General features: G+C 39.3%; 6 protein-coding genes across 6 annotated transcripts in view; 1 reads left to right on the plus strand and 5 right to left on the minus strand.

Annotated features, from left to right (window-relative positions):
* The window catches only part of LOC101306013, a 10,661-nt gene extending 6,646 nt beyond the window's left edge, over positions 1-4,015 (minus strand). Inside the window, exons 1-5 of the mRNA XM_004292889.1 lie at positions 3,626-4,015; positions 3,168-3,298; positions 2,819-3,055; positions 2,480-2,735; positions 2,192-2,373 (exon numbers count right to left, since the gene is read on the minus strand). Of these exons, the coding sequence (XP_004292937.1) occupies positions 2,192-2,373; positions 2,480-2,735; positions 2,819-3,055; positions 3,168-3,298; positions 3,626-3,947 (1,128 nt within the window). The 5' untranslated portion in view covers positions 3,948-4,015. The remainder of the gene's footprint in view (positions 1-2,191; positions 2,374-2,479; positions 2,736-2,818; positions 3,056-3,167; positions 3,299-3,625) is intronic.
* A 2,491-nt stretch (positions 4,016-6,506) lies between these two features.
* Positions 6,507-11,956, minus strand: LOC101300783. The gene is made up of 10 exons (XM_004291292.1): positions 10,978-11,956; positions 9,970-10,056; positions 9,751-9,882; positions 9,462-9,590; positions 9,238-9,303; positions 9,039-9,149; positions 8,246-8,338; positions 8,056-8,089; positions 7,055-7,125; positions 6,507-6,855 (listed from the first exon to the last, which is right to left on the minus strand). Exons 1-10 carry the CDS (start codon positions 11,863-11,865, stop codon positions 6,778-6,780), a joined length of 1,689 nt encoding a protein of 562 aa, XP_004291340.1. The 5' UTR covers positions 11,866-11,956; the 3' UTR covers positions 6,507-6,777.
* Positions 11,957-14,939: 2,983 nt separating this feature from the next.
* On the minus strand, positions 14,940-16,130 carry LOC101301065. The gene is made up of 2 exons (XM_004291293.1): positions 15,613-16,130; positions 14,940-15,521 (listed from the first exon to the last, which is right to left on the minus strand). The coding sequence occupies exons 1-2, from the start codon at positions 15,937-15,939 to the stop codon at positions 15,003-15,005; spliced, it is 846 nt and encodes a 281-aa protein (XP_004291341.1). The 5' UTR covers positions 15,940-16,130; the 3' UTR covers positions 14,940-15,002.
* Positions 16,131-17,862: 1,732 nt separating this feature from the next.
* Positions 17,863-20,262, minus strand: LOC101301355 (prostaglandin E synthase 2-like). The gene is made up of 6 exons (XM_004291294.1): positions 19,752-20,262; positions 19,499-19,633; positions 19,304-19,382; positions 19,018-19,112; positions 18,351-18,518; positions 17,863-18,262 (listed from the first exon to the last, which is right to left on the minus strand). The coding sequence occupies exons 1-6, from the start codon at positions 20,074-20,076 to the stop codon at positions 18,102-18,104; spliced, it is 963 nt and encodes a 320-aa protein (XP_004291342.1). The 5' UTR covers positions 20,077-20,262; the 3' UTR covers positions 17,863-18,101.
* A 727-nt stretch (positions 20,263-20,989) lies between these two features.
* LOC101301639 lies at positions 20,990-23,266 on the plus strand. The gene is made up of 3 exons (XM_004291295.1): positions 20,990-21,174; positions 22,258-22,540; positions 22,641-23,266. Exons 1-3 carry the CDS (start codon positions 21,103-21,105, stop codon positions 23,090-23,092), a joined length of 807 nt encoding a protein of 268 aa, XP_004291343.1. The 5' UTR covers positions 20,990-21,102; the 3' UTR covers positions 23,093-23,266.
* Positions 23,267-23,326: 60 nt separating this feature from the next.
* Positions 23,327-25,338, minus strand: LOC101301932 (proline-rich receptor-like protein kinase PERK14-like). Its single transcript, XM_004291296.1, has 5 exons — positions 24,893-25,338; positions 24,564-24,812; positions 24,299-24,459; positions 23,973-24,200; positions 23,327-23,884 (listed from the first exon to the last, which is right to left on the minus strand). The coding sequence occupies exons 1-5, from the start codon at positions 25,317-25,319 to the stop codon at positions 23,480-23,482; spliced, it is 1,470 nt and encodes a 489-aa protein (XP_004291344.1). The 5' UTR covers positions 25,320-25,338; the 3' UTR covers positions 23,327-23,479.
* Positions 25,339-26,200: the final 862 nt, after the last annotated feature.

The raw sequence follows: 26,200 nt of genomic DNA on the forward strand, positions 1-26,200 counted from the left end.
ACCGTCCTCTCTCTCTCTCTCTCTCTCGAACGTTTGCTGCCCCGAAGCTTTCCTCGCCGATCTGCTGCAGCATCACGCCGGCAAGCTCCAATAAGCTCTTCTAGTTCACCCTCCACCTCCCTCCTCCCTCCTCTATGGGATTCTCCGACATGGAATCAGACCCTCTGCGTCCACCAATGCGGCGGTTCAGCTCCGGCGTAAGTCAAAATCAATTTGGGTGCCAGATTTGGGTGCCCATAGCAACTTCTTTGGTTAAAAATGATGATTTACTGAGGTAATAGATTTATTACTGGGAGGTAGTAAATTTACTGTGTCTACTGGTTAAGGAGATACTTTATTGTAAGTTTACTTCCCCTATTAGAAGTTTACTAGGGGTAGTAAACTTTACTTTTCAACATACAAGTTGATTTTTTTTTCTCTATTTTAATGTGTATAATGACTATGGAGATATTGTATTGTATGTTTACTACCCCCAGTAGAAGTTTACTAGGGGTAGTAAACTTTAATTTTTCGCATATAAGTTGGGTTTTTGTTGTTTTAAAATGTATACTGACCTAGGAAATATTGTATTGCAGGTTTACTACCCCCAGTAGAAGTTTACTAGGGGTAGTAAACTTTATTTGTCCGCATCTAAGTTGATTTTTTTCTGTGTTTTAATGTATATACTGACTAGGAAAATATTGTATTGCAAGTTTACTACCCCCAGTACTTTACTGGGGGTAGTAAACTTTATTTTTTCACATTTAAGTTGATTTTTCATTGTTTTAATGTGTATAATGGCATTGGAGCTACTGTTTTGCAAAGTTACTACCCTCAGTAAAAGTTTACTACTCATCTAAGTTGATTTTTCTCCGTTTGAATGTGAATTATGGCATTGGAGCTACTGTTTTGCAAGTTTACTACCCCCAGTAAAAGTTTACTAGGGGTAGTAAACTTCATTTTTTCGCATCTAAGTTGATTTTTCTCTTTTTCAATGTGAATTATGGCATTGGAGCTACTGTTTTGCAAGTTTACTACCCCCAGTAAAAGTTTACTAGGGGTAGTAAACTTCATTTTTTGCCGGTATGCTTCCAGCAAGATCCGGTGGGTTCTGGTGATATTTTTTTCAAAAAAAATCCAGTGAGACTCCGGTGATTTTCCGATCACCATCAATTTTCCGACGACCGGTGACCGGAATCCGGCGGCCAGTGTCCGGTGACGGGAATCAGGCAACCGGTGTTCGGCGACCGGTGCTGGTGTCCGGTGTGCTTTCGGGAAAGTCTTCTCTTCTTCTGTTTCTTTTTTCTCTTTAAATAAAGGTTAAGGGTAAAAAAGTCTTTTAAAATATCATTTTATTATATTTTAATAAAGATTTGTGTATTTGGGCTTAAAATAAGTACATTGTATTTAAATGGGCTAATAAAAAAGATTATCATTGAAATGAGGTTTGACTTTTTCTATTTTGTGCAAATGGTCTTTTTCCCATAAAATTATGTAGAAAATTAATAAACGTAAACAAGTAATTAAACATAGAATTAAAGATGATCTGTCGAGTATGGATGGTTTCGTACGTAGAATTAAACTGACCTAACACACTGACTACGTAGTAATGATCAGAGTTAAATATATGTATGTAGGTAGAGGCTGACACTGACGTTACAATACGATATTTAGCTTTCCCTCGTTATATGCATGGGTTCATTACAAGGGGATACCATGTGATGCATGAACCTAATTTTTTAAACTTTGCACATTGGGAAGCAGCTTCATTTCATCTACAAAATTATGGCATCTCTTGCAACACATTTCAATTATATATCCATTGGATTTTGAGAGTGACGTGCATATCTTTTTGTAATTTTATTTTTGAATAATCAATCATGTCTGGACAATGCATTTAATCAGTTTGATAGATATATACAGTATTTAAAAAAAGGAGTATAATATTGATCTCAAAGAATCATACATAAATAATTTTCATCGACTCATTTTCATAAAAAAAAAAAGAAGAAGTTCGAATACATATATAGATCATAAGGAAGAGGGAAACCACAATATTACTGAGAAATTTAAAGTTTTAAACAAAACAGGTTGATTGATTAAGCTTGAATATTGGGTTTAGGACGCAACCGCATATCAGTATGCTTCTTCAGAAGAAGTCGTGTAATGATCAAGGCTTGAAGGTACCCGTACTAGTCCCATTTTAAAAGAAGTGGTTTACGTACTTCTGGAGAAGTGGAGGAATGAGCACACTGTATGCTTGTTCAGTAGGGTGATAACTATCCCAGAACACATGATCCCCTGGATTTTCACACGTCGGAGACAATTTGGTGCATAATATCGCCACCTCTAGTACCCCTGTGCCGCAGCAACCTTTATTCGCCACTTTAAGCCCTAAACAAGTTAATTAACACACACCAGAACAGATATTAACCCTGATGATCGATCAGCTGAGGTTAAAATTAACATGGATAAATGTAAGAAAGTTTTAACTACTTACCGTATTTCGTAGGGTATAGAATGATATCAAGTATAGGAGTGTAAACATCGATATAAACCATTCTACTATCGGGCAGCTTTGAATTTAAGGACTTCATGTTTGCCGACAGCTTAGAGTTGAATAGCTTCGCTGCGTCGTTGTATTCTTCTGCACACTGTCTTTGAATTCCTCCACCTAGAGTTCTCTGTGAAGGCACACACCCTATTGGTGGTGCACTGAAAACACCAAACCTTCTAGCCCCAAGTGCATACAGATCCTGCAAATTAAGTACCAATTAACATTAATTAAACTAATTAGTAAGGATCTTCACCAGTGAGTTATATATGATTTAGATGTAACTACCTGAAGGAAATTAGTGGCGGAGTTGACCATAAGGTCAGTGTAAGCAGGGACGTCGTATTGTGCCTTTCTGATGCCGATAGTGAAATAGGTGTTGGCAATGTCATCGCTACCGGCGACCACCAGAAAGAGACTGTTGGCGAGGATGAAATTTGTTCTCTCCTCGCCAAAATTAGCTTTCAGCTTCCCTATATACTCTTTGAAGCTGTTCAACTGATCCGATAGCGATATAACTGACTGCGCAGTTTATATGATCGTGTAAATCGTTGAGAGAGAATTAAGGAATACATGATATGAGGAGCGAAATTGAACTGAAAGATTTCAAGTTATATGCAACATTTTGACTTACTACTAACTCGGGTGTCTGAGGGTCATATCCGGTGCCACCTGAAGCAAAGCAGACTCCGGTGCTGAGTTCTTCAGGAGTTAGACTAGTATCCGCATATGGCGGCACAAACTCTTTGACTCCCAATTCATGAGCTGATGATCAACCAGGATTAATATTAACTCAACTATAAGTTACTTACTAGTTTTAACTATGAAGATTAAGCTAAATCAAAATACTGAGCAGTGCTTAATGTGTAAAAGAAAATAATAAATCGTTCAAAATTAAACTTAACATATTTACATTCACTGAAGGTGTTTGTATTGTCTTTTTTTTTGGGTCTGAGTTTGCATTGTCTTAATGATCTATATATATGCGGCAAAAAAAATTTACAGTAAGTTTCATGTTGTGGAAATTGAAACCATGCAATCCTATGAAGGAATTTGTCTGATATAGTTGTATATATAGTATGATAGTTATACCTATGAAGTCTGAGGGAACCTTTCCATTGCCAAATCTACCAGTTGGAACTTTTCCAGGGAAATTTTGACCATAAGGAGGGAAATTGCATTTGATAACTGACTTAAGATTGTTGTTGTTGCCGGTGTCCATGATCGAATCACCGAAAATTATAATCGCCGGCAATGTCTTTCCCGGTGGTATCTGCACCCGACACTCTGTGATTCTGGGGTAGTGCCCTAAAACCATAGCAAGACTACAAACAAAGATCAAGAGCTTCTTCGAAGAAGACATCAAGGCACCAGAGGAAGAAGATGATGAAGAAGAAGAAGAGAGGAACCCCATTCTTTTGGAATTTCCTCCGGTCCAAAGAGGAAAAATATATACGAGAGAATAAATGACAATTGTTGGCGTTTGGATTCAGGTGGTTCTCTATGTGTGTGTACATATATAGACCGGTTTAACAGGTCCAATTCCCAGTCATTTATTTCACACAACAAGAAAGCTAAGAAGATCCAAGCTGTCCAAAATTAGAAAAGTAGGTTTAAAATGTATCTTCACCTGCCATCATCAATTGGTTTCACTGCTTCGATATAGTAGCAGATGCATTGCTTTCGTAAAACAGAGCTATATATAATTTTGTGTAAATGTAACTAACTGACTATTTACACTAGTAGTTGAATACTTCCGAAATAATCAATATCTTCATCAAAATGATTGATCTACATGTCTCTAGTATAAGAAAACTAGAAAACCAGTACATTTATGAATTGGAACAAGGACCCCAAAATATTAACCTTCTTGGTGAAAGACTGGTGAGGAAGAAACATAACAGTAAAATTAACCTTCTTGGTGAAGGACTTGTGAGGAAGAAACGTAACAGTAAAAGGAAGGAAGATAACAGATGAGAGAGCAAAGGAAAATTTGATAAATGGTCGACACTTGTCCTCTAGTGGGTTATCTTCATCTGGTTATTAGGGAGCAACAGTACTGTAGTAGCAGAAAGCAAGAAACTCGATGGCGTGGATAGGAGCAGATCGGGTCTGATTGACCGGTCGAACTAAAAGATTGACCAGCGATCGATCACAGTACAGGTCTTAAGTAGTTCTTTAACTTGATCGTTGAATCAAACAAAGTGTGGGTCCAAATCCCAACGCTCTTATCAGCTTCGTGGAGCAAGGCCATCATTATTATGAACTGGAGTTAGGTTTATGATCTACCAGCTTATCCAGAAGCATCATTTATCTGCTTAATTAAGTAGCCAACTGGCATGGTGGTCTCTCTGAGAGAACTTGATGATGGCAGCAACCCAGAAAACTCAGAACAACATCGACGACTGGCTTTGTGTGTGGTAGCTAGGTGTCTGCATGAGATGTGCATGGATATATGGAGAGTGACGTAACATCACGATTAACATTATCGAACTTTCACCGGACCGGCGAGGATATCCGATCTGAGAGAGGAGAGGAGAGGAGAAGGGTGTGCTTTATTTGTATTATGGTCATTATTGCAGTGTTTAAGACTGTTTAATTAATGGCGACAAGACCACCTAGCCCAGCAAACCCTCCCTCACTCCAGTCACTATAACCACTGCTATCATACATAATAAGAGCTTGCCCAATATAATTCCACTATATATTAAGCTGTGAGTGTGACATCTTACTTACCGACAAGCTGTGTCTAGCTAGCTGGGCACTTCTAATTCGTCACAATTTGTAATCATTTTCACTGCATGATGCATTTGAAGCATTAAGGTCAGGTATAGCTAGCTACATGTAGATGTAGGCAACATGCAACACGCAACACATTGCAAAAGCTCTTGATACGTACTCAGTGAATAACCAGAAAAAGTGGTACTGGTGGTAATCTGCATACGAGGAGCGTAAATATGTTATGGTTTAGTCTCTCAAGCCTCCCCAGAAACTTGAACTGTGGTGTCCTAGTAGATTTCAACACAGAAATATCGTTCATATGTGGTATGTATGCGTCGTACGTAGCAAGGAAAAAGAAGGATCACAATGTAGGGAACCATCCTTTAATTAAGGCTTTAAGCTATCAGATCTCAATGTCTACTCAAGTATGATTTTGAAGTCTATCTGTCTCTCACATTCCCAACGGTTTACCAATTAATAGAGACTCCACTGGTCATGATCACCGAAATAGCTTTTCCGTTAGCTAACTTGACTTCGTCTTTGCTAGAGCATCAAGTACTACCAGACACTAAAACATGGTGGTACCAACAGTACATACTTGTATTAAGAGACCAAATAACAGGGTACAGTGACAACTGCATGCAAAGTTGCAAATTTGGTAGAACCAATAGAGGTGGTGGTTAATGCGATGGACAGATTTCACTTCCGAGACAACCCCAGAAAAAAGGGGAAAATAAGGGCAGCCAGAAAAGCAAATTACAATAAATTACTTCAACAACCAGATTCATGAAGTCTTGAGAATGCTTTATTGCAAGAGGCTTTACTTCCAAAAAAACAAAACAGAAGAGGGAAACGGACTTGTGGCAGAAGAAAAACTGAAACAGTTCCGTTCACTAAAAGAAATGAATCTGATAAACCAAAAAAGTAAAAGAAAACAGAAGGCACTATTTACCAATCGTTTATAATTAATTACTTCCCGTTTGGGGTTAAAACAGTGAAACGCAAAGAGTTCTTTGAAACACATGCAATGTTAGACACAGTCTAGGTTCAACTCTTCAAACCGAACAAAGAATTCAAACCCTGCATTCTAACATATCGAAAGAAAAAAAATATTCCAAGCCAGCACAAGTACACAACAATGGCCCGCTTTACATACTAAGAATATGTACCACTAATTTCATGTCCATGGAACATACCGCGTACTCCCAGGAATAAAGTATCAGATCCGAACCCTATAATTGGATCATCAAGTACTTAAAAATTCAAATGCATTTATATGAACATCAATGTACACAAAAGGCATGACCCAGTTGATGGTGCTTCCAAATAATATAATTCATATACAAGCTACATATTAGAAACAAGCTGCCATCACCTCAATACAAACCAGAAAATCAATTGTATGTAAAAGCTCTTCCAAATTATTAGGAAACCAAAGAAAATCCAAATCAAATTAAATAATATGAAGCCAGGGACTTCATACTGGGAGATTTAGGCGCCATCAGTCAAAAGATCTGTTCATATCAGTGAGCACTCACAAGGAATGGATGCTGGCAAACCCCACATTCAATTGTCTCTGAACCTGAGCTAGGAACTTGGACCTGCAACAATTCCATTACCATTGTCACCAAAAGGAAACAAAATATATACAATGGACACAAATACGACGCAAACCTTTGAAACAAGAAAAGTTCAACCTTATGTATCTTGCACAGATAGCATGTTAAGAAACTAAGTAAAATATAACTTACCAAGTACAGCATACATGTGTAGAAATTATGTACATGAATTACTTCTAACCTGCAAGTGGACGGTGCATGTAGGACAAGCAACTTCTCTCATCCGCCTTCCAGATCCATCAGACTTCGAACCTGAGAATGAGCATGCAAAATGAAGGAGTGAGGGGCAAATTTGTATAACTCCCTCATTGAACAATTACCATGTTGGCCCACGCTATATATATATATACGATCGTTATCAGGTGCGGACGTCCCTCCTTTCGCCACCGGCGAGCCCACCCAGCGGACTCCAGCAGCTTCCCCAACCCCTTTCCATCCGTGACGAGTCCGCCGAATTTCAGTTTTCCGGCCAGATTGACTTTGTTTGAAGTTTTGGGTGATCTGGCCGGAAAACTGAAATTCGACGGACTCGCCGGGGAGGGAAAATGGTCGGGGAAGCTGCTGGAATCCGCTAGGGTGGAGGCACGCCCTCACCGGCGCCGTACGGAGGGAAATCCGCACCTTTAGGCGGTGCGGACGTCCGTATCTAAAATAGGGCTCTATATATATATATAGCCCTTCTCAACTGCGGACGTCCGCACCAATGGTTTTGGTGCGGATTTTCATTTTTGCACCACTTTTCAATCGAATTTCCTCATCTCCACCGTCTAGTATCTAGATAATATTGTGTAGATCATCTCTGCAAAATTTCAGCCAATTTGGTAATCATTATGGCCCTCAAAATTGCGTCTTTCTGTTATAAACATGAACGGTTCATGTTTGACAGAATTCAGTCCGTCCATTTGTTTTTCGAGTTTGAGGGCCTTAACGATTACCAAATTGACTGAAATTTTGCAGAGATGATCTACACAATATTATCTAGATACTAGACGGTGGAGATGAGGAAATTCGATCGAAAAATGGTGCAAAAATGAAAATCCGCACCAAAACCATTGGTGCGGACGTCCGCAGCTGAGAAAAATCCTATATATATATTACAATGAGGTTCACCCAAAATTTAAATTCTCATGGAAGGCCGACTCAAACTTCTACAATTCAATCTTCACAAGAAATAAAAACTACCTGAAGATTCTCTGCGGTTCTTCTCCATCTCCGCCTGTCCAAAAATAAGAAAGAGATGTCAGTTCACACCCCAGACATATCACAAACACCTCTATTGATGCAGACCCATGAGACATTCTGCTTATGATTACATTCAGTGGAAAAGTGGAATACATTCTAAATCTAGTATAAACATTATAAGCAATTTTACCTGAAGCTTCTTGGCAAGATCCTCATGACTATGCAATGCTGCAGGTTTACTGGATGCATCCTTGGCATTACTCAACCTTTGAGTCACTTCAGCCTGCAAGGACAATGACATTGTCATTAAACAACATTAAGAAAGGGTAATTTTTCTGTGCTGTATAAAAAAGTAAAGCACCTGTACACAAAACTATCTCTATGCAAAGAATATAGGTTTCCATCAAAACAAGCAATGAAAGTGCATATACAGATTCGTATGAGAAGATATTCAGCACAAATTTAATAACAAACCACACAAGAACTTATCTATTCTCTAAAATACTTTGTCAAATATACTTTCACCATAGTTCTGACCCTAATCAACGGTTGCTTATGTGAGACTACCCAAACCAAAAACTGTTATTTCTTAAGGTGACTAACCCTGAATGAGGGAAAAAAAGAAAAAAAAAACGAGTCAATCTTATAATCCCAGCGACTGAAATAAAAAAAATACCTGATGAACTGACCTAGTTCCCTGAAAATAAATGAAGAATTCAATCAGAAACTAGGTACATAACTAACCCCTTACAACTTTATCAATCCTTCTCTCAATGAAGTCCATGGCTTATTCATCCTAATAGACTAAATATGTAAATCATCCCAACAGGGCGAAGGTAGAAATCAAACCATAGATAATACTCCATTAAAGTCTATTATAGCGAAGAATGAAGATCACTGCAAATCTAATTGTTATCACAACCCAAGGGTTCAGAGATGTAAATTGGAATGACAAGTACTATGCCAAGATTTTCGAGACATACCATGCACCGATCACAAACTCGAACCTGCGGAGCATTTTCCTCAGCAGTTAATGCTATTCTGCCATGGGTACACTTGTCACAAAAGATATCTCCACAATTCCGGCAGTGATGCTAAAATGGAGGAGAAGTCCATAAGTTCGAAGGAAACATGCATGCACAATAACAAACTCCAAAGAATACCACATCAAATTATACTTACCCTACGTATAAAAGCCCCAAAATCTGTTCCACATGCTGTACATTTTGAAACAGCTTCGTCTGGGACCTAAAGAAAAAGAGATGTAATGAAATAAGCAAGAGTCAATATCAAAGACGTATATTTTAGTGCTTTACGGAAAGGCTGCATATATTTGTATTCATAAATGTATAACACTGCAACATTTATGTCAGTCCACCCAAAATAGAAAGGGGGAATAGTATTACCCAATGATCTTTTTCCTCATTTCCTGGCTTTATAATGTTCATCCAATCGGTTAATCCTTTCTTCCTTTCTGCAGACAGTTCTGTCTTCAAAGATTCAGCTGGCCTGGTACTGCCACCCATCTCCTTGAGCTGAATCACAATTGGCAAAAACAGAGCATTAATAAATCATCATTCAAAATTTAACACATGATAACATGGAAACTGTGTCAAGAATATATAACATGATAACTATATACTGCTTTCAAAATTGCAAGAAACGCATATACAATCCATGTATTTCAAATCCAACCTGGACAGTTGCAGCAGTCACTGTATCTAAGAGGGTGTTTGTGGTGTAACTATTTGACTGCAATCTAATACGTCTTGGTTCGATGTCCACAGTGCTCTTTGACCAAAATGCAAAGGTAGATGAATCTGTTACCTATATGAGGGGAAAAAAAATACCAAGTTATTGTGATAGCTCAAGCCAAAGTTATCAAAGTACCAATAGATAATCTAAATAACTTACTTCACATCTAGTGATTGTCTCGAGGGGATATATTCTCAATGTCCGACTGGTAGCAGGATCAAGCATACGAATACCATCCAAACCAATCTGAGAGAGAAATGTTGATCAACCATTGTTCTCAACACAAAACCGATGCAGAAGATTTATACTCAAATAAAATGGTGATGTAGTAAACACTATCAACTATTTAAACCAACGCAATGATTAAGAGGAATACTATATGCAGCTTATTTGATTAGTTGGGTTCTGAAAGATAATGAATTTGCATGTTGCAGCAAATGGATATTTTGATTTTTGTTTTGCTGGATAAGGAAGTTTAAATAGTGAAGATCACCAAGTTCAACCTTAAGAGTTCCACTCCGATTCTAAATGTTGTTAAAAGAATATGTTTGAGCACACTATGGAGTCTTATTTTTTTTTGGAATATAGCTTATGCACACTAACAGGACTCAAAGTGGTGGCTGATCTCAGTTTCGTAACAGCACGTCTCAGAGCTGATATATAAAATCCTTATTTAGCAGGATAGAGGAAAAAAAAAAGATGCAAAGAACTACCTAAAGCTAGTGAAGAAGGTAATACAAAAGACCAGAAAATGATTTCACAAATTAGAAATATTGAAGCCATGGACCACCTAAACCTATTTTCCGCGTTCTTGATGTAACAACAATGAACCTTCAAAACCATGCGATGACAAAAGCGGTTAAACTCTACTGCTATGCATATCCAGTCTAATGCTACGGACCGGTAGTTTCAATTTAATTAGTTTTTGTATGTAAGATTTATGTTCTGCATCTAATACACACATTAAAAAAACAAAGCAATGATCTAGTAACTACGAAAAACATCACAATATAGAAATCTATAACAATACTGATCCCTTCCTAAATACAAGGATACAAAATCCTGCAAATGATCTAGTAACTACACAAAGCTACACAATCGTAAAGATGATAATAGACGAAATAGTATAGCAGCACAATAAAACGATATAGGCACAATGTGTCATACCTGGCAAAGAACATCCATGGTGCTCTGTCCTCCACTCTCAGCCAAAAGCTTAACCCGAAACTTCAACACCCCACTCTTACTGTCATCTTGAGTATCTGCCTTGGGCACAGCCCTCACAATCTTACTCGAGCTCACAGCCGACTCTCTACCTGAATTAAAACTAATCGCCCTCCCGTAATCATCAAACAAAGCAGAGCTCGACGACGACTTCGGCGCCGTGCCTCTAGCCCCATACGGCTCCACCTTCTCACCTTGGTAAGCAAAAACACCGTCGCCGTAGCTGTCACTGCCACCTGAATCATACCGCTTCCCGTACAGATCGGATCCCAAATCGGACTGGCTCCGGCTGTAGACGCCGCCGTACCGATCACCTAGATAGGAGCCGCCGCCCCCGCCGTGGTCGAACTTCGGCAAATTCTCGTAGGAAGGAGCCTCGTACGGCGGCGGCGCGGCGGGGTTCGAAAACGGACCTGGATAAGACGACGAGAACGGAGACGTAGGGTTGGAATTGGCGGGAATCGACGGCGGGAGAGTGGCGTAGCTCGGCTGATCGTAGGAGGGGTGATAGGACTGCGTCGGCGGCGGGGGAGGAGGCTGGTAAGGCGCGTGGGACTCAAACGAGGGGAAGGAAGGCGGTTGAGGGGTGGGGTTGAAGGGAGGGTTGAAGGAAGGAGCGGTGGGAGGGGCAGGATCGGGATTATGGGAATAAGGAGGGTATGATTGGGAATAGGGGGAGTAATCGGAGGAGGAGAAGGGAGGGGCGGAGGCGTAGGGGTTGTGGTGGGGGAGGTCGGTGGAGGGGGCGACGGGGTTGGGATTAGAGTTAGGGTTTTGATGAGGTGGAGGGTATTGATAGTATGGAGCGGAGGAGTAATCTCCGTGCTGCATGGCTCTGATCGGGAAATTAGAGACGAGGAGTTCGGACTTCGTAGGTGGAGGAGGGAATCGGGGTTTGTTGATTGCTGGATGGTTCTCTGGTTTTTTGGACAAAGGAAGGAGACGACGAGTAAAGCTGGTGAGGTGACCCAGGGGATTATAGGGTAGGGCCGTAGGGGTTGTCTGTAGCTTGGAGTAGCAAGTTTCAATGCTGTGAACCATATGTAGCGCTCCACGTGTGGGTCGGCAGATGATTGGATGAGTGGACGCGTTTGGGCCGGTGGGCCGGTTTTTGCTTTTAGCATTTTCGGCCGGATGAGCATCAACTTATTAGACATTCATTTTTTCTTGATCCATGAATTTGAAATATGGCTGCATGGCCCAGCAGGTAAAACCGCGTTTTCTTCTCACCAAAGATGCACATCAGTCGTGAAAGAGTCCATCCCACCAAAGGAGAACACAAACTAAAAGCTTAGAAAAGTACCAAATGAGAATGATGGTTGTGAAACTCATGTGTGAGCACCCACGCTCACCTAGATAAGAGATTTTCACTTATGAAAATCACCCATGACTAGCAGGAACAAAACCAGGAATTGAAATCAGTTGGGATTTGGACTTTTTATTATAAAAAATAAAAATAAAAACTTGACGGTGCGAGACAACAATTTGTAGTTTGAAAATAAAGATACATCTAGAGGTGGGGAGGGGGACGGCTGATGATTGTGGGTGGAAATGGAATGGAAAATATGGAGGTGGATGGCGAGGTGCCCATTTGTCGGTGGACTCTCAATGCAAATAGGTTTGTCGAAAATTCCGGGGGAGCCTCTATCTCTCTAGAATTTTAGGTAAAGTATTATAGGAACCGGCTAATTTAGGTTTCCTCAGCATGAGACATACTTGGTTCGTGATGTTATAATGGACCCACCACATGAATGAAATTTGTTTTAAGTACTACTTGCATGTATGCGCCTTGTAAGTGTGCTCCTATTTGTGCTCCTATGAACCTCTACAATCTTATTCATTTATATACCTCGGTCAGAAGATAAATGCAATGTCAATATCGATTTAGTAATTGACACCGACTAATTAACTTAATGATTATTTGACATACTATATTAAAATCATCACATGAGGTCAAGTTTGTAAGAATGTAAGTATACATATACAAGATCGAATCCCGTCTAAGTTATTTCGAGTTAAATCCCAAGATGGATTTGGTGGTCATGTCAGAAAAAACGCTATGACATGATCCATGTTTACGAATTAATAATTTTTTTTTTGGGAAAAGAATCACAAATTAATCTATATACATATCGTGAAATTTGATGAGTTTGGATTGTCTGGTTTTAGATCTTGCTCTCGTTTGATGGTTGCAGAGAAATTTCATTTACTCTTTACATCTCATTGCGTGGGAGGTTTGAACAAGCACTTCGGACAAAAAGATTTCGAAATACATACTGATTCAAGAGAAACGTACTAGAGATCGCAAATATAACTTTTGTAGAAGTTACAGATCTGATCATAGTCTTATAAAAATTATATCTAAATTCAGAATTCTCAATGACTTTTTATTTTTCTCTCCCATCATTATAGTTTTGTTTCATTCTCTGGCCTCTCACGAGTTATTGAAAACTCTTCTTTTTAAGACCATCGATACTGATACACCATACAAAAGCAAAACATCACTTGTCTACAAAGCCAGTGCTGATCAGTATCGGAAGAAAAAAAAGCCAGTGCTCTCTGCAGCTGTGCTGATGAATTGAACAAGTTAAGGCTGTGCTGTTTAGTTTGAAACATTTTTGTTTCTTTAACAACGAAAGAGGCAGCTGCTGCTCCGCTGACTCTGCTGGGTAAACTAAATTTACCCATGCCCTTTAAATATTACCCCATTCGCGTAAGGATTCACTTCTCGAAATGGCTATGTTGGTACGAGACCCCAAGCAGTTCTACCTCTTCCTCCTCATCACAGCAGCACCATGGTTTTGTGGGACAAACAGAACTTGCCATACCCAACAGTAACGACAAACCCAACCATGACGGAGACCTTGCTCCAATGTTCCCCTCATTCAAAACCCAGAAGTAAACACATCTCAGCCGTTCATCTAATACTTGCAGCTTTATAAGTAAGATCAACTAATGCAGTAGTGCCCAGACCAGCTGAAATCTGGGAAGTACAACCCCACTGTGGTGTTCATATTTGGAGAGAGAGAGAGAGAGAGAGAGAGAGAAGAACCAGCTAAGCTTAGGGTTGCGATTTTCCATGCAGATCAGAAGATCTCCGTTTCTCGAAAAAGACCACATCATCCTCCTCCTCGCCTTTATTCTAGAAACGGTTGTTTGTTTTGTTCGTATTCATACGCCTGGTTTGTTTGCATGACCCATTTACATCGCGCGGGACCCGCATACCGACTAAAACTCCTAACTAGGCCCCACGGGCTCTCTTTCTTTCTAGGACCTCTGATTGAGTCATGTCCTCGTGTCCCATGGTGATGGGCTCGAACCCGAAAAGCACCTTCGCTTGGCGAATACCAAAGACTCATGATGGCTTTTACCCTGTTTAACCTTTCCTTTTTACCCCACCAAGTTGAAAAATAAATAATTTTTGTCCAACTTAATGGCGCGGTTTGGCATCGAAAGCGTCAAAGCAAGAGATTTTAAGTGGCGGTGGTGACAGTTGTGCGGTGCAGGCTAGGGCTTCGTAATCTTCATCATAAAACACGTCAAACTTTGCTTTCAATATCTTCTTTTCTTTTTCCCTCCCCTTTTGTCAGTTACGAATTTAGAACGGGGTTACACTGTTACGGCTAAACGACAGCGTTAGCTGGCCTGAACGTGTTTTTGTGAGTAGTGACCACAATAAAAGAACCCCACTGCATCAAAACATCAATTCTGAAAGATTCGTTCTTAACCTAAATCAGGTAAAGATAACATATTTTACATTAACTTAATTACCGAACAGAACAAAAGGTTAATAGGATTCTTGTTTTTACCACATCGTGATGGATTTTCGGTACAAAAAATTCCGACTACATTGAAGGACCGGGGAAGTACCTGGTATCAACAGTGTACAAACAAAGAACAGGCAAGTTTTTTTTTTTCTCTTTTTTTTCCTAACTTTCTTTTTGCGTTTTGCTCGGTGCATTTTGGTGTTAGACCAAAAAGACCTCCATGCTTGCCTCCTTGGTCGATTTACAAACGGGGCAATAATCAAGAAAAGCTTCACAGAACTTGCACGAGCAGAGGTGTCTGCAAGGAAGAAAAAGCACGCACGACCTTCTAGCATTACAGCTTTTACAATCCAAACCCAGCTTTTTGTTGTGAACTGCTTTTTCTGAAAGCACTTCTTGCTTCTCGCAAGATGAGCCACAGAAGGACTCTGCATCATCGGTTCCGTTGCTGCAAAGGACCCTTCTCTCTTTGACCTGTTCGAGCGTGTTGTTGAGGTCCATCACCATCGTCTCGTTTGCTTTGGCCAATCTCTGCCACGTCTCCGTCTCCATCTCCGCCTTCCTCAAGCAATCTTGAAGCTCCATTGCTCTCTTTCTCGCTTGTGACAAGTGCTCCTCTTTTTGCCTGATCAAACTCGACGTCCTAGACTCGAAGTTTCTCAACAGGGCAGCCAGCTGCCGCTTCCTCTGCTCTTGCAAAGCAAATCTCAGCTTCTCATTCTGCATTGAAGTATTGGTTAATTTTCTTTCAAATAATAATAAAATCTTAAAACCCATGAAAAATAAAAGTTTTAAGAATAAAAGATGTCACCTGCAACTGAAGAATGCAATCTATCTCCTGCCTTTGTAAGTCGAGCTGAGCGGTGAGAGTATCGGAAAACGACGTCGTGGGGAGGAAGCTATTGCAAGTGGAATTAGGAGAATTTGAAACAGAAGAAACTCCTAGATTTGGATGAAACTGATGAACTTGTTGCTGCTGATGAGTTTGAGGGTCTGGAATGAGGCCGGAGAAGAAGTCATGATCAAACCCGGGATCGGAAAGAGGAGGTGGGTTGATCAGAGACCAATCTTGTTGCTGCGGGAAGCCACTCATGCCCAAGTTTTCTGAGAAATACATGGTCTGAGCTTGAACTGCCATATTTTGAGAATATAAGCTGAAAACAAAACCAAAACGTCTCCGTGATTTGGTCACATATATATTTGTTCAGGGAGTATTAATAAGAGAGAAAGGGTCCAGAACTGATGATGGGGATGATGAAAGGAAATGGGGATGAGGTGGTGGTAGGTTTAAAGCTAGAGGAGGGTTCATGTTGTTGTTATATCAGAAAAGACGCATGACCCTTTCTTTCTCTCCTCTATCTAAACGCTCTTCTCTCTCTGATGGCCTCTCTTTATTGGCATAACCTTTGCCTTCTTTGTTGCTGTGGTTTCTGGTTTAACTGAAAGAGACCATTATGAAAGACACCCGTGGGTGGTGTTTGGTTATTATATATATAGCAGGAAAAAACTGACGAATCTTTCTTAAATACACACATTCAATATTTATCAATCTAATTAAAAGAGCGATTATTTTTTCATGGGTCGGTTTGATTCTATTTGGCGTAATTAAAGAAACTAAAAATGGAAAATAAACAAAAGGATTCAGGGCTTTAATAGGGAGTCTTCCCCAGAAGGCTTCAAAACCAATGAGAAGCCATTGATGGAAAAAGAGAGAAGAGTGGCGGGTAAACGACGACGTACACATGCAGATATTGTGACAGGAGGTCACAGAATTATCGGGTCAGATTTTCATAAAGAGAAAAAAAGCAAAAATAAATAAATAAAGAGAGATGTGTAGGTGAGAGAGAAATTCACTCAGTTGAGACGTGAAAGGGTCAGACTCAGACGTTATAGATTAGAGAATCAGAATAGAGAGAGAGATGTCAGTTTGGTCATTGGGAAAGGCTGAAGAATAGCATTTTCTATTTCCTATTTTTGAACGAATCACATAATTTATTACTATTTTCACATTCATTGTCGAATTTGACTAAACCCTAGCTACATGCCTCAATGCTCTGCTGATGCTACAGCTACTATGGAAATAGTTACAGACAATGCAGTAAATAGTAGCGAGTCAGTGATTGACTGAACCGATTGATGAAACAAGGAAGAAAGGTAAGGGCAGCTATTAGGAAAACTACGTTACATCTAGCTAGCTTAGTTTTTAGCTAGTACTTTTCCAATAAAAAACGACAGCAGGTTCAACGTCGGATTTTTATTATACTACGGGTCTTTTAAAATCTAGCCACGAGGATCATGGTAGTAGAAATTGGATCCCCTTTGATAACGCTTTTAGATAAAGAAGGCCAAGTTGAATGGATGCGGTGTAGTGACAAGGGCTTGCCACGCAGCTGCTACGAGACTCAGAAGGTCACGCTTTGAGCGTATTGGAGCTCCTCAACGTGTCAACAAACGTTGAGCTGTGCTCGATCTTGCTCCCCTAACAACGAACTTGATCTTTAGTAGGACTAACTTAACAAGATCACGTTAGTTGAGTGGGAACACACAAAGTGGTTGAAGATCAAGCAGAGTATAGAGATCAGGTTCTTTTCGCAATCCGGCCCGAAAAACTTTGGGCCATCCAGCCCAATTAGTTCAACTTGACCCACTCACTTGACCCGAACGAGATCCCATTAGCAAAACACAAACAAAAATAACACTGAACTCCTAAAAAGCCTTATTGTGATATGATATGATGTAAGGAAGCTATTCTAGTGAGGACCCTTAAGTTGAGGACTTGGTAAGCACATTTCGGCTTATTCCACCTTTCGATCTTATATACACATTTTGACCGTTCAGTTTATAGGTATTATAAGTAGATCATTTCTTAAACTTTTTCAGCTATATTGAAAATTGTTAAGACATTCATAAGTGTGATTTATCAATTATGAACATGAACGGTTCATATTTGACATAATTGATTCGTCCATTAATTTGATCTAGTTTGTTATCTTAACGAACACCAATTTGACTGAAAATTTGTATAAATAATCTACTCATATAAACCTAAAACTGAACGGATGAGATGTTAAAATGTGATCGAAAAATGGGTCTTTTAAACCATAAACCGAAAAGTCTTCAACTAGTCCTCAACTTAAGAGTCCTCACTAGAAGGGCTCCCGTGATGTAATACTACTACAAGATATGTGGTAAAGTTGAAATACTTGGTGACGTTTCATTTATTCCTTAAGACTTGGAGAACCAATGGCTGAAAAGTAGAGTCAAAGATCAAAATTCTGAAGCAACTGATTTGTTCCACCTTTAGGCATTGATTCTAGCAGACTCTCCCACTGCACTCTCCATTCGACTATACCATTCACCGATCCGGGTGTTCTCCACCATTTCTTTGCCAGATTTAAGGTGCCGAATCGGCCTCAAAACACCAAATACAGCAAGATCAGCCAAGTTAGGAGTTGACCCACCTGTTAAAAGACATGATCATCCAATCAGTATAGTTCTAATCATAGAATTAGTATTAATTGATCAAATATCAGATTCTGATGAGCTGACCAAGAAACTGCCGGCCCTTCAGAGCATCCACCCAAGTTTCTGCAGCTCCATATAAAGCTGCACGAGCATCGGTGATATTGTGTCTCTTCTTCAATTTTTTTGATACAAAATACATTGCTGCAGCTCCACCATACTTGGCTACTAGCCTTTCAGATAAACTGAAATTCCCTGCAAGTAAGAGGATGTATAAGAGACTTGAGAATAGTTACTGCCAAATTAGATTAAAGAAGTTGACGTTAAGGAGTGTGGATGTGCTGATAATGAACATAATGTGCCGCATTCCAGTGCTATCCAAAGGTGCAGTAGCCAGCAGATACTAGTAAAGGAAGTGTTATGTCCAAAGTGAAATGAATAGAAGAACTGAAGGCTTTTGAAAATGTAGAGCTTCCACAGATTTTGTTTTGTACAAGAAGTAATTTTACAAAAGTTATTTGAATCTCAATAAAAGCTTTAAGAAAGGAAGTAAACATATGGTTTGTGACACGGTGCATCTATCGTTCTTCCTACTGCAATTGAGAAATCATAAACCACCCAATAAACAATACATGCATAGTGAAATAAGCCAAGAGTAAATGCTTTTCATGAATAAATGCGCATACATCTGTTCTTGCAAAATAAATCCGTCTGAAATAAAGTAATTGAATTCAGGATTGGTCTGAGATTATACCGTGACTGGTGATATAATCAAATGACTCGAGAGCTTCTGAAGGAGTTCGATATATGTTTGGTGATAAAACATGCACCAAGTGATTATCCACCCAGCTACATCACAAGCAATCAGTAATTAATCATGCCAGAAAAACACATCATCACAATGCTTGGGAAATATGAACATATGCATCCAACAAAGAAAACAACAAGTTCAGCCCCTCCAACAGCTAGTTTTGTCTCTTCTAAGATTAGTACCACACATAAATGTTTACGAAGTTCCGTAGTGGAAGGAATCGACTTACTGGCGCCATTTCTTTTCTTCCTCATTATCTACAACATTGTTCTCCGGATTGATTCTCTGGGATAGCTTATCAATTATATCTGCACAAAACAAAACTCGCAAACTTATCAAAACACAATGAACTCAAAATATATAATTTAAACATAACTGATAACAGAATCACTAACTACAAATCGATAAGGGAATACACAATAACCTGAAGAATCAACCATCTGTTCATCATCAACCTTCAGTATGGGCACCTTCTTGTAATCAGACCATTTGATCTCCTTTTTGCTCATGGGATTAACCTCCATAACTTTGTATGGAATCTTCTTATAGTCCAAAAATGCTGACATACCAAAAAAATTAGAGCTTCAAAAACAAGTGATTCTGTCTGTAAATGTAATCAAAGCAACCAAACAAGGTATCATGTAACGCAAATTCGAAATTCAATTTCCAATTCTTACCTCGAACCTTGTTGCAGAAAGGACAGGCTTCATACTGGTACAGAACGACGTCGTTCGGAGCGAACTTATCGCCGGAGACGTGGGAGTGCATCTCCTGAGCCGCAGTAGTAGAGAACCAAATCGCGCCTCCGGCAGCCGTAGACGGTTTTGATAGGCCAAAGCGATCGCCGGAGCTTTGACTGAACCAGAGTGGATTCGAATTCGAGCACGAGCTTATCGTCGCCGCTTGAACCAGCCGCTGTGGAGTTGCGCCGGCGACTCTGGTGGCGCCGCCGAGACCAGCGGCGGTGCGGCCGAGGAAAGCGAGTCCGTTAATCCTTCTCATCGTGATCCAATTTTGCTCACAAAGTTTGCAAAACCCTGCAGTTTTGGAGTAGTTGAAGACTTGAAGTAGGGTTTAATCAGGGTTTTGGGCTGGGAAATGGGCACGCAAACGTTCGTGTTTTTTTTGTGTGTGTGTGCTTAGAAGCCTCTGGAAAACTAAACAGACTGACAAAAATCTGTTAGAATCGGGTCGAGATCTACGGAAAGAGGCTCTATAAAGTAACGGATAAAAATTTACCGACCACTTTTATTTGCACACATATCAATTTCATTATCAAAAATAAAGTTAAATAATTTGAAGAGACATGTCACATGTGTTAATACACTAAAAACACGGGTAATTTGGTGGACAAATAAAAATGGTCAACAAATTTGTAGGATAAAGTAACTACAAAAGATTAAAATCCCTGCAATATATCTCATGATATCGTTTTTTTTAAGGACCGATATATCTAAAAAGATAAATATCTTATCTTCCACTGTATCTCTGATATTTCTCCGATATCGTCGATATATCTCTGATATATTAAAGAAATATTTGTAAATTTTTTTGATTTATCTCTAATGTATTTTTGTGGACCAGAGTGCGTCTTTTCAACCACCTAAATTCTCATTCTGGATGTAGATGAAAATAATGTACGTAATATTTATATGTAAATTTAATAAATTAAATATTTTAGAAAAAAATTATTCCCAAAATACAGATATTTTTTTTCGGATATCACCGATATATCCGATATCTTTGTTTTTTCAAGCTACACTGATACCGATATTTTAATCTTTGGTGTACTACCGCTCGAGGATTTGGATGAGTCGGTAAATTATAGCTATCTCCGAGGGTATTTTTGGCATGGAGAAAGCGCGGAGTCGGTCAATCTAGATCTATTTATATAGCATGTGCGGTTGAGAATAACTATCATTCTGTTATATTTGCAAGCCTCGCGTTTTGCTCTGCTAGGGTTTTCAATTTGGGGATTTTGTGGTTACTGCTTATATAGCAGTCGGGGAAATTCGCCGTTGTCGGAAAATGTCTCGGTGCTTGCCGTACACGCCTTCCGTGAAGGCGGCGAATAGAGAGGCCTTGCTCGAACCGATTAAGGTTTGTGTGAGCAATTTTGATTGCTTTTACTTGGCCTCTCACGGCTATCTCTTTCTGCAACAGCATGTGAATATGTGTCTGCGTTGTATTCGATTGAATATGGATTGAGTGGGTTTTGTGACTTACTTGGTAGAATTGGGTTTTCGTGTTTGAGATTGGCTCTAGATCTATTCATAGATTTTTGAAAAACCTAATCTTACAACTGTTTAAAGATGAGTGATTTATAGTTTGATGGTTTGTGGGGTTATTGCTTCGATAACCCAATTGCTCAAGTAGGTGTTCGTTGAATAGAAACTGTTTTTCTGATAGGATTCGAGTTTTCAGGGTCCGCTATTGTATAGGATGGAGGGTAATTCTATCATGTTTTGATATTAAGATTGGACTCGAGGGTTATGATTGTGTGGGATTTGGTGGTTTTGTGAATATGTCGAACTCATTCTTCATATGGTCCTAGCTGTGCTAACATAAGCCAGGGATCTCCCTAGTATGATGGGGTTTGAACCGTCATGCCAAGCTGCTTTGTGTTCCCCAAGTATGGTATCCTGGATTGATCAAATAGTTAGGTTTGATTGTTCTATAGGATTTAAGCTAATCGAGAGAGGTTAAAACTCGAATTTGAACACTGAAGTTGACGCTTCATCTAGACTTAGAAAAAGCTAGTGTCAATGATTTCATCAGATGACTAAAGTAGATCAATATTTGAAAATGTGCTGTAACATGAACTTGGTATCAGTGAAACTGTGGGGTATGTCCTTGGTCCTTGTTTTTGTGTTTTTGATGTTTTGGTCCGATAATCAAATGTTTAACTATGCTTTAGTCATGCTAGCTCTAAGTTTTTTTTTACGGTTTAGTTTTGTGAATCTCTGAGAAGTGATATTTGATCTTAGTATGACAATTAGACAATTGAACATGAAGTGGCTCACTTGTGTTCTCATTATAACACAAAGCATGATGATTGAAAATTAATCATATCTGTCGTTGTTCACCCATCCCAATCCGCGTAGCATCTCTGCTTCTTTGCTTTGAACATATATGATTTCTTTCTTCCGACTTTATTCACTTTTTATACTGGTGCTTCAAAAGCTCCCAAGAGAATTGGAGAAGAAAGCCAAGATACATAGGAAGAAAGAGAAGAAAGAGAAGAAGGAGAAGAAGGTGAAGAGTCAGAATAGAAAAGGGCATAAAGAGGATGAGTTATCTACTTGCGCTACTATTTGGGGAGTGGATGCAATTGCAAGGTATCCTCAAGAAGTAGAATCTAATCAACTGGAGAAAAGTGACATTACAGAAGAACATGAATTACCAACCTTGTCTGAGAACATGTCTTACTTGTCTGATGGCACCCAAAGCGGCGCAAAACGGAAAAGTGAGTTTGTTGGTTTCATCTCATTTAGATGTCAGCTTACCTGAAGCTGATTAATATCTAGTATCTCCTAACCTTTATTTTTAATATGTTCTTAAAACAGGAACCATCATTCGCTTTAAATCATTGTCCAAGCGCAGTGATCCAGTGTCCTCAGATGCCTCTTGTTCTGAGCCTACTTCCGGGAAGGCAGATTTCGAAACAGATCTAAAGATGACTGAAATTGTTCATGCACCTAGTGCACAGACAAATGTTGAATTTGAGAAAGCCGCTTCTACTTCGGACCAAAAGTTGTCGACATGTGACCATGCGGAAGATGTACTGCACCAGTCCCTGATTGTTAATTGGGTTCAGCCTCTACTTCAATCAGTACTTGATGATTATGGTGATCAAGATTGGCTCTTTGAGACAAAGCGTGAAAATAGCCATGGTTCTAAAAGATTCAAAGCTAGCAATGAGGTGTTGTCAGGTTATACAAGTCAGACATTTTGGCCACAGGCACGCTGGTTGCCTGAGTCTGGCTTATCCGCATTACCCTTTACTGTTCCATTTTAGTTTTTTTAGTCTTATTTGTATACGGTGAGCATCAAATAGTCTGGCTTGTACGTATAGTTCCACTGAGCATCAAGAAGATTGAGTTATTCTTGTAGAAGAGGCATCATGGCCCTTTTGAAATCCTCTTGTAATTGAATTATTTCACATCTATCAAAGTAATTATAATTTTTTATCATTGTGTTCTTTTTGTTATGCTACTGCTTAATGTTGGAATTGATCCACTGGAGATTATTTGTTCCACTACAGTCTCCTGTGTGTCTTTTCATTACCTCATATACAACGTAATTTGTTCACTCTACAACAGAATGATCTGGTAGCAAAGCAATCAGAATATGCACCACCCTAGAAGCATCCCAAATTCAAAAATCCAAATTCAAAAATCCAAATTCAAAAATGATGGTCATGTATAGATAAGTAGTCCCTCAACTTAAAGCGTGGAGTTATTCCTGCACTGGATGCTGTATCGGTAGAACTTGATGATGAAATGCTACCATCCTTTGAATTTGATGATGAAATGCTATCATCCTTTGTCTCGGACATTTCGGACACTGAATTCGAATCAGCTTCCAGTAAACTATCATCGTCGGCTTCATGATAGTCTGACTCATTGGCATCTGTCTCCCCTCTTAAGAGATTCAGTACCTGCCTCATATTTGGACGAATGTGAGCTGACTGGTTTGTACAAAGGTTTGCTGCCGACGACATGCGACGCATTTGGACAATATCATAGTCCCCTTTTAGCTTGGGATCCAGCAATGCTGTAAGATCTCCAATCTTTAGTAGCTTTCTTGCCTGAATCAACAAAATGTGACAAGCTTTAGGATGTGAGAAGTGAACAGAAATTGGTATATTTATTGACAGACTAGGTCAGTGTTCTTACCCACTTGATCAAGCTCTCTTGTCCTTTTGGAGCCTCGACATCGACTGGCTTTCTTCCTGACAAAAGTTCAAGGAGAACCACACCAAAGGCATAAACATCAACCTTGTCACTGACCCTCCCTTGCATAAAATACTCTGGAGCCATGTATCCGAAAGTTCCCACCACATCATTACTTATTACATAACTAGAATCCACTGATCCCCATATGGCAAGCCCAAAATCTGATAACTGCGTACATTGAAACATCGGAAAGATGAACTATATCATCATTAAAATCTTCAGTATGGTGCAGGAAAATGAAGTAGGGAAAAACATGACATATATACCTGTGGCTGAAGATCACTTGAAAGAAGAATATTTGCAGATTTTACGTCTCTATGAATAATCGGATGGGGGCACTCATTGTGTAGATAATTTAGAGCCTCCGCAACTACAGCTGCCACCTTGAATCTCACTGCCCATGGCAGTACAGAACCATCATGACAATCTGCTTCAAAATCAAATATATACAGATTTTGTTAAGTCTTCAATTCAATTGTTTTTATAGAAAGGAATAACTACTGAAGTTATATAGGACTGCAGACTGCTTACCATGCAAGTTCTCCTCCAAACTCCCCCTAGGAAGGAGCTCATATACTAAAACAAGATTCTCATCTTCCACACACACACCAATGAGAGATGCAATATGCTTATGCTTGATTGAAGACACAAATTTGGTTTCCAAGCAAAAATCATCCCAAGCTTCCTTGTATGCTTTCAGAATCTTGACTGCCACAGATTTCCCACATCGAAGAACTCCTCTGTATACACTGCTGCACCCTCCCTCGCCAATAAGATTCTCTGTTTACAAACACCAGTTCTTCAGAAAAGCAGCTACACGAAGGAAAATAGATACCAACTGAATGAAGATTCTAACTGACCTGAGGAGAACTGAGATGTTGCAGTTCTAATTTCGGCGAAGCTAAACATCCTGCAACCTTGTGAGTCATTCTTAACGAGGAACTTCAATTCTTTAGCAAGCTGCAGATTTACAAACGTTGTTCGATTAGGAAGTCCCATCACCCACTCGACTACAGACATCTCTTTAGATTCGAAACTTCTAGCAGGAGTACTCATGGTTTCAGAATTTGCAACACGGAGAGACCAACCGATCCTTGACAAAGGTGATGCATATTCATCTTCAACCTCCCAACTCTTCGAATCATTAACTGACTTTTCACAAGCTTCCCGAGTCTCAATAGGAACAGTTACTTTCTGAAGGGGCCAACCAAATATTGATTCTGACATATCGCAACTTAACCACTCTCTATCAGATTCCATTGATGAATTCCTCTTCCTGGTCCTCATTATTTACACCTGCAAACTCAAAAGCTTTAGCTTCAGCGTCCTTGAATTTTTATACTCGGCATAGTAATCCACAATAGTATTCATGCTTACATACATGTATATAATAACAGAGCTCAGCCACCTTGACTATTCGATAAATGATTTTCACGTTGTACTTGTTTGTGGAATTTACAATATCTAACAGAAATATTAACGTATATCATAGAAGACTCTCAGGCACATTATTTGGAATATTGTCCGAAAGTTCATCTTTTATTGGTTTTCAAGAACGGAGACAAACAGAAGCAGTATTGCATTATATATTATCAAAAATCAAGACAAGGAAGTTGACCCGGATCTTCATCCTTTTGAAATTCTCGACGGCTTATTATTCTTGCATACAAATCACATCTAATCCACCAACCTGACCAACCCCCCGTTTTAAACTACTGAATATTGCAGCCAAATAAGTACACCTAATGTGACTAATCTCTTCGGCAGGTCGAACTTAATAGGCATTTTGACCATGGTAGCGGCTACCTATCACATCGCCACCACGCTTCATTGTAAATTTGAGAGACTCAACTCGACTTGCTGAAAATCTCAGCTTCTTGGAGATAGCTACACGCGAATTATATATAGAAATTTATAAACGACCAGATTCTATTAATTTAAAATTTCATTAATTACAATATCTATCGTTTGGTTAGATATACATTGGATGTAACTTTCGGTACATTGAGTCGTTTAGAAATGAATCAGAAATTAAAAGAATTTGGTCAATGGATATTTTTCTAACTTTACAACAAGAAATTTATGATTTTCAAGTTGACGAAGTACTTGACGTATAAGAAATGAGAAATCGTCTTGCAATAACAGTTTTATTATACTTGTCTTCATCC

Source organism: Fragaria vesca, linkage group LG2 (genome assembly GCF_000184155.1).
Source record: "Fragaria vesca subsp. vesca linkage group LG2, FraVesHawaii_1.0, whole genome shotgun sequence".
Taxonomy (NCBI): Eukaryota; Viridiplantae; Streptophyta; class Magnoliopsida; order Rosales; family Rosaceae; genus Fragaria; species Fragaria vesca.